At 34.8% G+C, this 18,296-nt stretch overlaps 1 protein-coding gene across 1 annotated transcript in view; it reads right to left on the bottom strand.

Annotated features, from left to right (window-relative positions):
- The window catches only part of opa (Zic family member odd paired), a 73,739-nt gene extending 56,084 nt beyond the window's left edge, over window positions 1–17,655 (bottom strand). Inside the window, exon 1 of the mRNA XM_085950966.1 lies at window positions 16,747–17,655. Within this exon, the coding sequence (XP_085807092.1) occupies window positions 16,747–17,539 (793 nt within the window). The 5' untranslated portion in view covers window positions 17,540–17,655. The remainder of the gene's footprint in view (window positions 1–16,746) is intronic.
- Between the last annotated feature and the right edge of the window lie 641 nt (window positions 17,656–18,296).

The following is an 18,296-nucleotide window of genomic DNA, read 5'->3' as shown; positions in this document are numbered from 1 at the left end:
GAAAATAGTCGATACACCTACTGGATTATTTGTTAGGTTAGGTTAGGTTTTCATTCTTGAATTCATAAATTTAGCCAAAATCGTCTGTGAAAATTGGCGCGGTTCCCGCCTGACTTCCTGTAAACAGACTTAGGTAGGTTAGGTAGACTGTATCTACCGTTTTTTTATTGCTGAGATTATCGTTTGCTGCTAATGACAAATTTACTAACCACCCTATAAGCAATTGTGACAAGTAGCTAAATCTGTAATACCACCTTTGAGTACGATTTCTTTTCTCAACTGAAGTGCAAAACATTTCACAATACAATACATTCCATGGCCCTTAGAAAATAAGAAAAAATGCCTCGGTTTCCTAGAATTTTGATGAAATAATCATAAAAGACTGAATACCTACCTACTCGTTTTCTATACAACATGATTGATTTACTGACCTAGGCATGAATACGTCAAATATTAAGTTATTTATTATCTATCTGTTATTCATTTGTTTTTCTAATATTCTTTAAAATAAATGGTTTTGTTAATATATTGTAAATAATACAATGATTCTGGTAGGTAAAGTGTCCTGTCTCGGCCACGTGCTATTTATGCCTCAAACCCAGGGACCTCAGAAATAATGGGAACTGAAATACCTGACGAGTGTGGAGAAGCAGACAAACATATTATAACAGATTAATAGGTAGGTACTGTTCGGTTATCAGGAATACAGCGAAAAACACATTTTGAAAATAGCCGATAAACTGCATTATTTGTTAGGTTAACCTAAAACCTAACCTAACCCAAACTAATAAATAATCCAGTATATCGGTATTTTCAAAATGTTTTTCCGCTGTATTCCTGATAACCGAACAGTACCGATTAATATATTATATAATTCCGAAAGGCTATATTCCAATACACTGCATTTTGACGCAGGGTTCTGAATGTGTGAGTCTCATACGAAAATTAACCACGCATTATGGACGTGCAATAGTGTGTGTTGCAACCTTCAATACACCAATATTAAATGAGCGTCAATGCATAAACCAAGTGTAGTTGTCAGTATTCGACGAAAGACGTATTCTTGACATGTATCCCGTATTCTTCCGCACTCGATAAACTTAAACACGTGTCATAGTGCCTGAGGATGCCGAACATAATAGTTAAGGTATGCTATGGGCGATCCGACAATAATAGTGCATACTTTTTCTTTCATACTTATTTGTTTTCATTGAACTAAGAATAGGCAATGACATATCAATGACATATAATGACCTATCATTGAGAATAGGTATATAATATTACAAATGGTATTGGCTAATTTTTTTAAATTCATTTAGCCCTGCCTGCCAAGCCGTAATAGATAAAACATATTCTTCTATAACATATTCTTCTATCTATAAAATATCTAAAATTATGTAGGTATGGTTAAATGGTATAAGTTTAGATAGTTTATAGTTTTTTTTTTCGACCATATCCGATCCTGATAAGGTCATATGGGCCTCCAAGGAGTGGAGGTTTGTTTTAACAGGTTTTGTTTTCACTAGAAATGGATGTCAGCCGCTTGCTCAACCTATTAGGTCCATACTCTGACTCATACACAAATTGAAGTGTGCCTGCCAGACCCAGGTGTCGAACCTGGGACTCACGACGCATATAGGCCGACGATTAAACCGAGCGGCCATCAAATATTATTTGACTATTATCTACTATAGATTAGATTAGGCAGGGTTTATTTGCATTTAAAAAAAATTACAAACACTTTGTAGTCTTAGTTAAATGGAAACAAATAGGTACGTTTTTCTGACAAAATTTAGTATGCACTATTTATGTCGGATCTTAACAGCCTACCTCCACCTTTTGCCACTAGTATTGACAATTTTAAATTCAATCAGGCTTAAAAAACACCCATTTAAATAAGATAAGACGAGTGAACAGACTCGTCGAGAATTATTATTCAGTAGTGGACTGACTACAACTGATACAATTTATCATAATAATTAAATGAATGCACATTTAGTACCACACATTGATGAAAGCTTTAATTTATGTAAAAAAAATATTACTCATCAGGATGATCGGACGTCGAAGCGTGTTCCCACGTTTTAATAAGCCAAGGTTGGTAAGACTTGACCTCCGCCACTCCACCAAACATAAATTAGGCAGTTTTGCGCCCACGATCATTTCGATTCCAATATTATATTATTCGGGACCCCAATATTTTTAGATGAGTATTTTTATTTAGTTAGTTATTATACATAATATACTCGGGTAGTTAACCCCATTTATACATACTACCTATTCTATTGTTATCCAATTCATTGACAGAATATAGTTAGGTAGATACCTAATTTTATTTAAACAAATATGTATTATAATTCTTCTATACTTAATAACTTAATTACTATCTATCTATTTTATAATTTTTCACAAAGACGATTTTTAACTGGAATCAGGGTCATTTTAATTACATCATAAAAGATCTTCGATCTAACTAATAGGTAATCATTGAGATGATTTAATGGTAGAAGTCGGTTATGAGGAAGCCAGCGGCAAACACATTTTGAAAATAGCCGATATTCTGGATTATTCGTTAGGAAGGGTTAGTTTAGGTTAGGTTAAGTTAGGTTGGGTTAGGTTTTCATTGTTGAATTCATGAATTTTGCCAAAATCGACAATTAGCGTGGTTCACGCCTGGCTTCCCCATAACCGATTTGTACCGATAAACCGACATAATTTAAAAACTCTTCTGAGTGAGTCTGCATGAGTCGATTTTAGTGAGTAATGTTTTACCAAGTGCATAGCCAACACGCCAGTGTTTCCATAATATAATTTATAAAAACATCGCTTGTAAAATTATAACATTGGAATAAATATTCGATATCTGGCAACACGCACACTGTCACACATATTTTCGAATACCCCAGGAAAGGGTTGCGGAGGAAGCGTGAAGGGGGCGTGGCAAGTGCATGAAAAAGTTCGTCATGTTTTGAAGTACAAACACAAGCAATAGCTCCATCTATATTTTTCTATAATCTAAGATATAGGTGTATGACAACTAAAAAAAATCGAAAAAAAAATACAACACCGGTAGATTAAAACGCCCCTCGCGATTCAGCCCATATGCACTGACAATTCTCTAAGATTTGGGTAAGTATCTAAATGTAATTATTTACACTATATCTAATGACAGCGAACTCAGCAATTATGTGAACTGAAATACCTAACGGGTGTGGAGAAACAGGCAACCTTGTACGAAAAAGCAAGGACATGGTTATTAATAATTCTTTATAAAAAAAAACTATGGTACTGTTCGGTTATACGGAATACAGCGGAAAACACATTTTGAAAATAGTCGATAAACTGGATTATTACTAAACAAAATTTGTTAGTTTGGGTTAGGTAAGGTTGGGTTAGATTAGGTTAGGTTTGGTTAGGTTAACCTAACAAATAATCCAGTTTATCGACTATTTTCAAAATGTGTTTTCCACTGTATTCCTCATAACCGAACAGTACCATAGTTTTTTTTATATAGAATTATTAATAACCATGTCCTTGCTTTTTCGTACAAGGTGGTAGTTAGTAATTTTAAACAATCATAACACCCAGGCTTTGAAAAATCACATAAACGTTTTTGTCATGACCGGGAATCGAACCCAGAACTCTCGGGTTAAAGGCCAACGCCTTACCCACTGCACCACGAGAGACGCCTGCTTATTTAATATTGGTTGCAACACACACGATTGCACGTCTATAATGCGTGGTTAATTTTCGTAGGACACTTAGGTCTACATTCAAAGCCCTGCGTCAAAATGTAGTGTATTGGGAGTGGCGTCGTTTTAGAGATATGCCCCTACAGTGACGTCCCTAGATAAAATGCCGCCCTAGGCAGCGCCAAAATGCCACCCCATTTTTATACAGTATTTTTTTTATCATCCTTTCATGACTATATCTAAAAAATGTGTTGTATGGATACATTACTAACAAAATATATACCTACCCTACCACAAAATCTAATTTAAATCCCATCTCTACTTCAATACAAACCATTGCGAGTCCAAGGTTTCAGATACTTACTTTAAAAATACACCTGGCAACTTTCAAAACTCGCAAATCACTGGTAAACATAGGATAAATTAATTAGGTAAGCATGTACTTGCTTATAATTCAAACTTAATTCGCAAACATGCACGTGTCATAGCTAGTCATCAAGGACAGCGGAAGTAAACTAGACATCGTGAACCTGACAAAAAAATACAGTCTTGTTAAACCTTATATGTTAATTAATACATTTTGTTTCCAACCAGTGAGCTGATTTTTTGATACAAGTCGGTTATTCTGGATACAGCGGCAAACACATTTTGAAAATACCCGATATACTGGATTATTTGTCAGGATAACCTAACCTTACCTAACCTAAACCAACAAATAATCTAGGATATCGGCTATTTTCAAAATGTGTTTGCCGCTGTATCCAGGATAAACGTATAGGTATAACCCAAAAAACATATTGTATCGCTAAAAATGTGTACATCTCTAGGGAGTGCATTGACCAGCCGCACAGGCCTCGCTATTGGTGCCTGGTGAGTCTGAAAAGGGGAAACAGTTGTCAAATCCTACTTATACGATAATTATATGTGTCTTTCTAATTTATTTACATACCTACCTATTTCTTGTGTCTTTTCCGATGGTTTTCATTGCGTATTTTATAGTGTTTTGTTTATATGTAGGTAGATGTATTTCATTTAATTAAATTCTATTTGGCCATCAATAACATTTAACAACTCAAGATGAACTGCATTTGTATAATAATGCAATAATAAAATAAAACCGAATTTCTGTGAAAAACGACAAAGAATAATGTCGTTAAATCTTTTGGTTAAAAATATATCCAAAACCCAAAAAGATCATAAATTAAAACTATCTGTTCTTCCATTCAAAGGTGCTTTGAATTTTTTCCTTATTTCACAAAAATAATGCACATCAATTTACTATTTTGTTATATTTTAGGAAAACCCATTATTCTTTCATTTTGACGTTGCGGGCAGTGGCGTACTAAAAAAACGAAACATCTATTATAATTATAATAAAACGTTATTATTTAAATAAGTACATAAAAAATATTAGATAACATAATAATTTATTATAATGATTGATTCATTCCTAGAATTCTAAATAGTTGATTATTATTTTCTGACATTGGTAGAGTAAAGAGATAGAAGATACTAGAGATAGATAAATACACTCCATCGTTTACATATAAATTGCACGTATAGAGTTCACCGTGAGGTAGTGAACCGGAAACAAATGGCCGTGTAGCATTTAATTAAATTGCGCATTGTTCGTGGAGTATTTCACCGTGAAGTAAGTTGTTCGAATTATACAAAATCATTTGACAGTAATGTTCCAATTAGGGAATCCAATCCCGAGACAAAATTCTGATCCCGGGATTTCGGGATTACAATTTGACAATCCCGGGATTGGCATTTTTTCCATAGTTAATATAAAAATTTTATATTTACAAATAACATTGATAAAATCGGTCAAAAATAAATCTAGTATAATTTATACTATTTAAGTCATTTATTGTTAATATTGTATAGGTACGTTCAATCTTGGAAATACATAAGTTTAATGGAGTAAATAATATTGTAATATAATTAGTAATGTGAATTTAATATGAGATTGCTGTTTCTGATAGTAAAGACATAATGAATGGGTTAGCGAGATTTAAAATAGTAAAGCAAATCATGGTGTACTTATGGCCTTTCCGCTTCATAAATCTAATTAGTCAGCCAAATATGAAACTGCCGTAAAACGTATGAGATCATGGTGGAATTACTTTGTTAATAGTGCGAAGCATTGTTTTTTTCCAATATTTCTCATTTTTATTAATTTATGTGAAAAAATAAAATGAATCGGCAATTTACACATTGGTATAAATCAAACATCATTCAAACTTAGTTTATTTCTGATGTAGTTATTTGTTATTAAAAGTATTTTTTCTGTTATATTTTCGTTTTTATTTTATTTTTCATAAAAATTGATAAAAAAATCAATCCCGAAAGTTTCGGGATTATGTTTATCAATCCCGGGATTCATAGGTATCGGAAATAGCTCGGGATCCCGGGATTGGAATCCTTAGTTCCAATGTTATTGGATTCAATAAGAACATTAATAATTGGATATAGATTGGTATCTGATAACAACTCTATCTTTATCAGTTATTTAATCGGTACGATTTGATACTTACGAGCACTTACCAGGATTTCATATAAATATATACGATGACATCGTATTACTTATAATTTAATTACCTACCTATTTTCTCCGGTCTTTCCATTGTATTCTGGTGGGTTTTATTACGTATTTTACTTAGAGAAGAATTTAATCTCAGTACTATACGACCATATATTTCCGATTTAACCACTTGTGTTGAACTGTGATACAGTCTACGCAGTGACAAAGGGTGGAGGTAGGCTGTAAAGATCCGACATAAATAGTGCACACTAAACTTTGTCTATCATACTTATTTGTTTTCATACAAATTGCAGATGGTGTTGGTTAGTTCATAAATTTAATTAAGGGCTTGCGCAGACAGAGAGCGGTCGGAGTTCTGCGTTCAACCGACCGTTGACCGCTAGCGTTCAGGGACAGCAGACAGGTGGCGGTCAACAATAAGCGTTCCATTTGTTTACAAACGTTGTAGTGACACAGGCGCTGCATAATGCGAGACTGCTATATTCCGACTGCGAGTGGAAGTGAGAAAGCACCGCTGTTGCGTACTCACTCCCCCGTGTGGTTTCGCTCTATGTTGTGTGACTGCTCAAATTCCTATGACGGGACTGGACGGGAGGTACGGCGTTCTTTGTAATTCCGGGAATAGAACTCTAGAACGCTAGCGTTCCAATTGACTGGCGCGGTCTGACCGCCGGCTGTGTACCCATACAGTATGAAGTCCATACAGTACAAAGAACGCAGAACTCCGAACGCGGAACGCAGACCGCCTGACCGCTCTCTGTCTGCGCAAGCCCTAAACCCTGCTTAAACCAAACCATAGTATTTTAGGTATGCTATGGGCGATCAAACAAAAACAGTACACACTTTTTGAGTCATGATAATTATTTCTTTTCGTTGGATTACAAAGGTGGTACAGATGGTGTTGGCTAGTTGTTTTTAAATCATTAAGCCTTGCCTAAGTTAAACCATATTCGTTAAAAAATATTCTTCTATCTGTAAAATAACTAAAATTAAGGCATAATTGTAAATATTTTATAGATATATTAATATTATCTACTATGGCTTGGATTAAGCAGGGTTTGATTGAATTAAAAAAAAAAACTAACAAACACTACCTACACTACACATAGTTCAATGAAAACGAATACATATGACTGACAAAGCTTAGTGTGCACTATTTATATCGGATCTTAACAGCATATATACAACCTTCTCCACTGCTAGGTAGGTGTATATTGTTAGAAAACCTATCTTGTGTAACTATTAGGTATTCATTATGGCCTCTACGCGCCCTGCCCTACTGCATACGTACAATTTTTCCAAACACGATTTACAAACGGTCAAACGCAAGCCACTGAACGAAGACAAGCAGTTTTATTATTCTCATGGTTTTTTCGTTTATCTAACGTCCAGATGTTTCTTTTGTTAGGTGGGACATCTTCTTATATTATGCATGTATAATAAATGGGTAGATTCTAAATCTATGTCCATGGAGTGTTGGTGCCAACTGCGGTTTTGGATTTTGGCACTGTTTTGCTAGTTGCATACTATACCTATAACTTCTTGTTGCACTGTTGCATTACAAATCTTTAAACATGGTCGAAGATTGTGGCCATTATACACAGAACAGATTTATAAATAAAATTCTGATATCATAATATATCAATATAGGCTACATAGTGACGTCCCGTGGGGGTAGGCAGATTGTGCGTCGCTTGGGAGCGGCAGTTACTCGAAGGGCGGTAAATTGAGGAGAATCTTTACCTATATATATATATATATATATAGGAATAGGTACTTACCTAAACTAAGTAATACCTAACGGAAATATCTTTCTAATCTAATTTAAATATAAATTTCATAATAATACGTTATAATTACGTGTAATAAAACGTTTTTTTTATTTTCGAATTGCGTGGCTTCTAGTTGTCTCGGCGCCAAGTCGTCCTAGACCCATATTTAATTTGTAATTCTATATCATATTATATAATTAGCTGTCTTCGAGCGCAAAATACTCCGCAAAATCTTTGGACCCACGTTGGAAAATGGGAACTACAGAATAAAAATGAACCACGAGTTGGAAGAGCTGATTGAACAGCAAACAATCATAAGATACCGTAAGTCCCAAAGACTACGATGGGTGGGACATGTGGAGAGAATGCCTGAAGTTAGAGCACCAAGGATCATGACGAAGTGGCTACCCAACGGAAGAGACCCAGAGGCCGTCCAAGAAGGAGATGGGCTGACGCCGTAGAAGTGGACTGGCTTCATATAGGAAGACCCGGTAACTGGAGAAGTGTGGCGAGAGACCGGAGTGAGTGGAGAGCGGTTGTGGAGGAGGCCAAATCCCACCCCGGGATGTAGCGCCGTGGAAGAAGAAGAAGAATAGGTAAGTACCTAAGTCAAGGTAATCATTCGACCATCGTATCGTACTGGTATTAAAAAATATCACTCTGTTTACTAATTTCAGTACCTATATTTATTTGAGTTTTGAAATGAATAACCACATTCCTGAGAAATTAATATTGGGCTCAAGATAACCAGTCGTCTGAGGAATCTGGAGTTAGATTTAGATATAAACGATCAGGATTTACAACTTCTTAAAATAATATTAAGGATCTGTGAAATCGGATACATTCGTCTCGTACAGTGCTACGTTACTCGTGGCCCGTGTGGCAATACGCCAGTAATAAAAAAGTCACTGTGGTAAAATTTTGGGTTCTTGTATATTTGGTTCCATGGCAAAACAGAACAGTGACAAAACCGAATAACGATAAATAAAACTATGACCTTCCAGGAAAAATATAAATTTAATATTGAAATTGTCCTTTCTCTATTATATTGATAGATTTTTAATAGCACAGATTTTTAATACGCCATAATAAATCAAATTATATACATAATTTCTGCATTCGCTAATCGCTAGAAAGCCTCAAATAAACGGGACTTTGGCGGCAAGCTTAGGATATCTCATTTTAATCAATACAATATGTTCAAAATGATTGGGTGACTAGGTACAACGAAATAATTACCTAACTTAACCTAAATAGATTCCACAAAAATTAATGTTCCTCTGGCTGTTCTGTTTTGTCACTATTCTGTTTTGTCATGTTCTGACTTGTACCCACAGAACAGATAGTAAATATAATTCCGATATGCTATATGCCAATACAGTACATTTTTGAAGCAGGGTTTTGAATGTGTGAGTGTCCTACGAAAATGAAACATGTATTATAGACGTGAAATAGTGTGTGTAATACACCAATATTAAATGGGCGTCAATACAATGCATAAACCGAGAGCAGTTGTCGGTATTCGACGTATTACGTACGAGGGTGGGTCAATAATTCCTTAGAAAAAAGCATTAAAACAGTTTTTATTTTTGTATTTTTTTTTTATTTCTCAACATAATCTCCTTGGAGCTCAATACACTTGGTTAGACGTTTCTCAATTTTTTTAAACCGTCAGAAAAATAAGTTTTCGGAAGGTCCTCAAAATAAGCATTTGTCCGATCGATGACTTCTTCATTTGAAAAAAAACGTTGTCCACTTAGCCATTTTTTTAAGTTTGGGAAAAGGAAAAAGTCACTGGGGGCTAAATCTGGCGAATACGGTGGGTGGTCGACCAATTCGAACTTCAATTCTTCAATTTTAGCCATTGATCGTAAACATGTGTGAACACGGGCATTGTCCTGATGAAAGAGGATTTTTTTCCTGTTTAAATGAGGCCGTTTTTCTTCAATTTCGTTTTTTAGCTGGTCCAATAAAAATGCATAATAATCCCCTGTTATTGTTTTTCCTTTTTCCAAATAGTCAACGAAAATAATTCCACGTGCATCCCAAAATACAGTAGCCATAACCTTACCAGCTGATTTTACGGTTTTCGCCTTCTTTGGACATGGTTCGCCTTTCGCAATCCACTGCTTTGACTGTTCTTTCGTCTCGGGAGTATAGTGGTGTATCCATGTTTCATCTACAGTCACAAAGCGACGAAAAAATTCATCCGGATTGCGTTGCATGAGCGACAACAGGGCTTTAGAGGCCACCACCCTATTGCGTTTATTGTCGACTGTGAGCAAACGCGGCACCCATCTTGCAGAAACTTTTTTCATGCCCAATTTGTCATGTAAAATAGAAATGACGCTACCTTTTGAGATCCCTGTAACCTCAATTATCTCACTCAACTTTAATCTTCGGTCACTTAACACCATATCGTGGATTTTATTGATCATTTCTGGTGTAGTCACCTCTACAGGACGTCCTGAGCGTGGTTCATCCTTTGTTGATGTACGACCATGTTTAAATTCATTTAACCAGTTATAAATAGTTGCAAGTGAAGGAGCAGATATGCCGTGAACTAAATCCAACTCATTTTTTATTTCCTTTGCTGTTAACCCTTTTATATTAAAATGTTTAATAACAGCTCTAAACTCAATTTTCTCCATTTTTGTAAACAAGCAATTTTTTTTTTAAATGTACGAAAATAAAAAACAACAACCCGACCAATCTGATTGAAATTTCGCAGCATACTGAATCGGTAGTGCCGCTGCATGAAAACAAACCGCTTACAGTACTAGTCACGCCACCTGTCGGCTTTTCTAAGGACTTATTGACCCACCCTCGTATTAATGACACGTGTTTTAATTTATCCCGTATACTTCCTAACTCGAGATCGGTTGCCTGCTTCTCCTTACCCGTTAAGTATTTCGGTTCCCATTATTTCTGAATTCCCTGCTTGTACCAATTTTTTAAATCGTAATTCTGGTAAGGTGCTATGTAGTAAAAATTACCAGAAAATAAGGAAATGACAGGAGAGAATAATTATGTAAATAAATAAATTATAAATACAATCATATCGTATAATTATTAATATAAAATTCTAGAAGGTGCTTGTAAGTATCAAGTCTTCTATATTAATTTAACGTAAACGTATCAAATATTTGATAATAATGACGGCGTTATTATAAATTAAGGCTATACCTCAGTTGAGGCATGGTCTAAAAAGATCGTGGCTAGGCGATGCGCGGATTGCGGGTTCAAATGACGCATGCCGAACGAAATATAATTTGTCATATAAATCCAACATGCGTCCATTTAATGTTCTGTTTATTGTTATATTAGTAACAATAATAATATATTCATTGACATGTTTTCTTTTTAAAGTAAATGGGTAACGTTTTTAGTCATATTTACACGATTTAAGAATTAATATCCCCGTCGGCGTCACGAAACAAATTGACCTATTCATACCTCGACGTTCAATTTCGTCACGCCTATAGTTGAAAATTATTTGCCGTTTCACTGAAGTATCGCCTTAATATTTGATACCAATCAATATCAAATTAATGGTTCTTATTGAATCTGATAAAATTATTGTCTGCAATGGTCTACGAACAATGCATTATTTTTTGTTCTCAATGTTATACGACTCTCTTTTCCATAAAACAGCTTACTGTGAACTGTGCTACGGAGAATTGTAATATGTACAATTATTCACAATATGTAACGTATGAGTTTTGTTGTCAATTCCGTGAAACTGATACCCAATATGCTAAAACCTAAATTTAAATAATAAATACAAACATGAGATTTAATTTCTAATTAAAAATAAATATAAACAATCTTGTACAATTAAATTTCAAAAACAAAATACACAGCACATCACTAAAATGTCTTTGGGGAGCGCATTGACTAGTCTTGCACCCCCAATGGTGCCTGATAAGCTTGACGAGACGAGGAAACGGTTCTAACCAGTGACGTCCCATGGGGGTAGGCAGATTGAGCGTCGCTTGGTGGCGGCAGTTACTCGAAGGGCGGCAAATCGAGAAGAATCATTAGGTATAAGGTACCTACACTTATATCTTTCAATTAAAAAGTTCAGCTCACTGGTCGGAAACAAAATGTATTAATTAACATAAAAGGTTTAACAGGACTGTATTTTTATCGGGATTTCGATGTCTAGTTTACTTCCGTTGTACTTGGAGTTTCGAAAGTTGTCAGGAGTATTTTTTAATGTATCTGAAACCGTGAACTGGCTTAAGAGGACGTTCTACAGAATTGGCCTTGAGAATTGAAAATATGATTTTTTAACATGTGGTCCATAATATCTGGTCTACTAGTTAATATAAAAAGGTCGTGTCAAAGTTGTTTGTGTTAATAAATTTGCTCTGTGACTGATCCGACTCATATTTCACATTTATTTCATCAGGGCTGTCGAAGACATAAATCATAATATATATTTATAATTTTAAATTTTTATTTATAATATATATTATTTAAGTTTTGTGCATCTAATGCCGGGTCCACACTGGCAACAAGTTAATTTGCTGGCAACCTCGTTAGATTTTACGATGATTATTGTAAAATTTCTTAAGCAATTATGGTAAGTATCGTAAAATTTAATGAGGTTGCCAGCAACTTGTTGCCAGTGTGGAAATGGCTTAATATCCACTGTGGTTCACGTAGTGGCATGGACCTGGGGTTAGCTAATTCAGGAAGTCAACACCCATGATAGAATTTTTTCCAGTTTTGGTTGCATTATATTCCAAAACTCTTCTGTAAAAATCGTTTCCGAGTTTATAAATGGAAATTTCTCGGTGTACATAGTAAACAAACCTACGAATAAAAAAAGACAAAAAGGAACATACTGATTCATCGCAGTAAAATCTGGTAATCAAATTCGCCATTTTGAAAAGCGACGATTTTGCGTAAACAAATATCACGTGGTCTGTACGTGTGCGGCAAACTTCGAATGTGTTTGAAATTTTGTGCAAAGTGCGAATGTAATGTTTTCAAATAATTGATATGGATTAATTATACCATCGTATTATTTTCTCGAAATCATAAACATACTATAATAGTATTTGAGTATCAACCTATGTTCAATTTGAATTGGGTTATAATAATAATATACCCGTATATATATATCAATAGTATGTTTGCTACAAAATCCACCCAAGTTATCAGTACGTACTTGCACAGGTTTGATTAAAAACCATGATGAAATTAACATTTAAAAAATATGAATGCTTAATATTATTTTGACAGCCCTGTTTTCTGATCGGCTTCATCTCGCAGGTGTTCATAAAATAATAATAATTCTCCGCGCGGCAGAAATTATCAGTAATAATAATAATATTTCTTGAAATAAAATCTCCGATGATTAGTGATTTTTGCGAAAAGATCGATTTAAATTGACGTAGTTACGACGCCGAGGTCCTTTTTATACTGAATTATATTTGAACGGCGGCCTCTTCAGCGGGCCCTTAATGTTATATATTTTGTTAGTAATGTACCAATCCAAACAACACATTTATTAGATATTGGAGTCATGCAAGAATGATAAAAAATACTGTATAGAAAATAGGGCGGCATTTTGGCGCTGCCTAGGGTCGGCATTTTGTCTAGGGACGTCACTGGTTCTGACCCAAAATAGGTCATGGTTATGACTGCTGTCATTTGTGTAATATGTAAGATGGTCGACCGCAACACTAACGTCTCTGACGGTGTGTACGTACCTATTCATTAGTAGTACGAATATCGTATTATTTTCTTATTTCCCGTAAGTATACCACAAGTGTGCTCTTTTTCTCTGATCTCCACAGCCTACCTCTACAAGTAGATCAAGTAAGTAAGTTTAACTACAATAGATTAGTTTTTGATGAAGAATATTTTTATTTGTGATATTATAATAAGATTTATTCTTATGTACTACTTACCTACCTAATTATTAATATCGTCACAGAATGTTTCACGATATGACGAAATTATGTAATAATGAGAAGAACTGGATTAATTAAACAAAATAAAAGGTTTTTCCATGTATTTATTTATTGATAGAAACACTATATAAAAATACAATATTAAAAACGTTGGCAATTGCTGAATATTTATAATGCCTCTGAAATTGTAACCTGATACTTGTAAGCTATCGTATTTTGGTGTCGTTCCCTCAAAATGATTAACATTACGTAAACAAACCAGCTACCATTTGCACAGAAGTTGATTTTTTTATATTATTAATAGCCTAACTACGTATTTATTCTAGAAACAGAAGGAACCCCTGTGATTATACCTACTATGAATTAAATATAAAAAAAAACTTAACAATTTTTAAGTCTCAGAAACTTAGAAGAGAAATCCTAGAAAAAAATCTTGGACCGAGTGGAATTCGAACACACATCGTTCACTTTCCGGTTTCTTGATCTTGAAACATTGACGTATCATGGGGGTGGGCAGGCTATGCATTGCTTAAGGGCGGAAAATAAAGGAATTAATCCCACCATAACAAATTATGAAAACAGTGGCGATTTTCTATTGAATTAAGCGGACGATAAGGTTACTTTGTTATAAAGTGCCCCGAAATCGTAGTTTAAAGAAATAACAAGGGGGCTTCCAAATATGCCAGTGCATAAGATATTCATACACCTAAAACCATTGCGGTTTAATAGTGATTTCGTATGAATTCTCCTATCCTCAGTTGACGATAATTATGTATGTACGTCATGTTGTTGTATTCTTCAGTTTAAGATAGTAAGATAGTTAGGTATACACCGGCGGCGAGGGGTGGAGGAAGGCTGTTAATATCCGACATGAAATAGAGCAAACTTTATCAGTCATGCGTATTTGTTTTCATTGAACTAAGACTACCATTTGCAGTAGTGTTGTTTAGTTTTAAAAAAATTCTCGATTACTATTATTTGGTGAAGTAGGAATGAAGATAATTATATTCCCCCATTTATATCTTTAATGTTCTTTATGGCCAGAATTAAATTTTCTGTGTATTGCTCTTTTGTTGTTTTGTTGTTTAGTACTTCGTGAGGTGTTTGAGGTCAATTTCGAGATTATGTTATCTACACAGAACTCCGAGAGTCCATCGCTTTTTTTAGAGTAGGTATTGGACAGTCGTTGATGACATGTCACACAGTTTGAGATGTATAATAATATCCGTCACATGGACAGCAGTAATCGTCCCTCAATTTAAATATTGGTACAAGTCGGTTATGGGGAAGCCAGCGGCAAACACATTTTGAAAATAGCCGATTTACTGGATTATTTGTTAGGTTGGGTTAGTTTCGGTTAGGTTTTCATTCTTGAATTCATGAATTTTGCTAAAATCGGCTATGACAATTAGCACGATGCCCGCCTGGCTTCCCTATAACCGATTTGTACCTAAATATTTTTAGATAAGCTCTCAGTGCTCCGTGGCCAGTTAGTATAGTTCTTGGCAAGACTAATGGCAGAGATTTGTTTTATCATTTTTTTCTAGTTTAGTATGTATAATATTATAGGTACGTAATATTATGTAATTAATATCGGGTCTAGGACGATTTGGCGCCGGGACAACTGGACGCCATGCAATTTGAAAATAAATAGACGTTATGTACTTATACCTAGGTAGACTTTTAAAAAATATATTTAATATTATTATTTATGTTTAGATTAATATATTATGATTTAATAGTTGGTGAGGATTTAAATATGCACACGTAAATAATGATTTAATCGTGCATATGTTTAAGTTCTAACGAAAAATGAGTTTTCAATTTTTATATAAAGCCTTAGGCATGGTAATTCTCAATCCACAATGAAAAAAACATTATGTTAAGAGTCAAATGAATTAAAACTACTAAGTAGTAGATAGAAACTGATTAAAATTCCTCGTCTACGTTCTGTATACGTATCTACGACAGTACGGCGTCCAATTGTCCTGGCGTCCAGTTGTACCATTCCCGTAATATCTATTAATAATCGTACAAATTACCGGACACGAACTGATGTGTAGAAAACGTGTAGAAAAGGTGTAAACTAGAGTATGTATTATTATAAATTATTTACCTAATTTCTAAAAAAGAAAACGGTGTTATGAAAATATTATCCGTCGGAAAATGGCCGCCGGAAAACTTCCCGTCGACGTTTTCATTTTCTCCGAAGCCGACGGCAATTTTCATGAGTTATCAAGAAATTTACTGAAATAAAAGGTGTGATTTTGGTTCATGGATTTCCATAAAGTTCCAAGACAATACTACCCGGATATGATGTAACAAGGAAATTTCAGTCCGCGATGGTACTAACCCTACTTACAAGCCAATTAGCTACCTACGTGCAAAATTAGGTACAAGTCGGTTATGGGAAAGCCAGCGGCAAACACATTTTGAAAACATCCGATATACCTACTGGATTATTTGTTAGGTTGGGGTAATTTAGGTTAGGCTAAGTTAGGTTAGGTTTTCATTCTTAAAATTCATGAATTTTGCCAAAATCGGCTATGACAATTAATTAGCGCGGTTGCCGCCTGGCTTCCCCATAACCGACTTGTACACAAAATTATTTTAACAATAATTCTGACAACTAGTTCCCAAATCGACGTCGATTCGATTCAACATGCTCGTCCTAACATACTAGTTGACACCAGTAAAAAATACTTGGTGTCTTGTCAATAAATGCTTCCATACTTTAGATAATTATAAAAGTAGACACCTGGAAAAAATACTTCTAATTAATACAAAAAAAACTATTTTGGACTCACCAGTATGCGTTCGTTTGTGTATCTTCAGATTCTCCGACCTTGCGAAGACCTTCCCGCATCCAGGAAACGGGCAGGGAAACGGCTTCTCTCCGGTGTGCACCCTGATGTGGTTCACCAGCTTGTACTTGGCTTTGAATGGCCTCCCATTTCTCGAGCAGCCCTGCCAGCAGCACGCGTGCGTCGTGCACTCCGGTCCTCCGACGTGCTCCACCGTCAGATGCGTGACTATCTCGTGCATCGATCCGAAGTTCTTCCCGCACTGTTTCCTCGGAGTAGGCTGGTCAGGATCCACCCAAAGACACTGCATCTCTTGCTTTACAGGTTGTCTCATGTAGCGGAAAAATGCGCCATGCGCTGGATGGTGCGGTAACGTTCCTATGTGATGAGACATTGGGTGAAATTGATGAGGTGTTGTTTGTGGATGATAGTGAGGTTCACCTCTCCATTCCATGCCTAGTCTCATTTGATGGTGGTGGTGATTAAAGTGAGGATTCGCTAATGCTTGATGGTGATGATGGTTTAATCCTTGATGGTCATGTAAAGGTGGCGGAAATAATTCTCCAGTATTTGGCTGATGCGTCATAAAATCATCTCTCCTCAGTAAAAAATCCCGCGTTGCGTATCCTGGATGAGTATTCAGGTGGGGGTGATAGGCATTCGTTTGTGAATGTGGTAGAGGGTGTGGATGCGAGTGGGGGTGGTGTGCCTCGTGGTTTGGCGCTGGAGGTTGCGGTGGTGACATTTTGAGGCCGAATGAGGCCAGGTGAGACGTTTCCATAAAGGCATTCATCATGATGTCATAGGCATCGCGTTAATTGCGATATTCTTCGTTGTTTAACAATCACTACACTTTTGTCTTATTAATATCTTCAAATCATTCACTTTATCGTATAGTTATCAGTTGTTTCTACATAACTAAAATATTAACATTCTGCATTTATTAATTTATATTTTTTAAATATTATTATTTATATACAATACCTAGTTCATTAATATTATATTTATCTATATTCTATACCTATATTTTTAAACAATATCAGTTTTATTATTTTATTATAACTACATATCTAATATTTTGTTTTTCTTAGAAAAATAAACATCATTATTTAGATATTAACTTTTGCTGTTGTTTAATTGTATAAAATATAAAAATTAGTTAAAATATTTTCGTTTATTTTATTATTGCAATAATTTCAATAAATTAAATAAGACAGAAATCCGCATTCTCGTATTGTTATGTATTATTTTTTTAATAATTACAACAACGTCTTTGTATTGGGCAACATTTTAATCTGACATAAATAAAGTCCGGTTAATTAAATAAAATTGTCTTGTCTTTGATTAATAAAAGTCGGGATTGTTTATGGTTATTTGATTAAAAATTAATATCCATAGTTTCTTGTGTCACATTTTTTTTTACGGTCAATGCTAATGTCATTAAATATTCTATTTTCAAATATTTTTTATTCACCTAGAAACAAAAGCTTTGTTAGGTAATATTTATTGATAAATTCTTCTCTATCAAAACTAATATCTATCTATAGGTAATG

This window comes from Rhyacophila brunnea, unplaced genomic scaffold (assembly GCF_057557595.1).
Source record: "Rhyacophila brunnea isolate RB1 unplaced genomic scaffold, BYU_Rbru_1.0 scaffold_24, whole genome shotgun sequence".
Taxonomy (NCBI): domain Eukaryota; kingdom Metazoa; phylum Arthropoda; class Insecta; order Trichoptera; family Rhyacophilidae; genus Rhyacophila; species Rhyacophila brunnea.
This window is presented reverse-complemented; position numbering and strand designations above follow the sequence as displayed.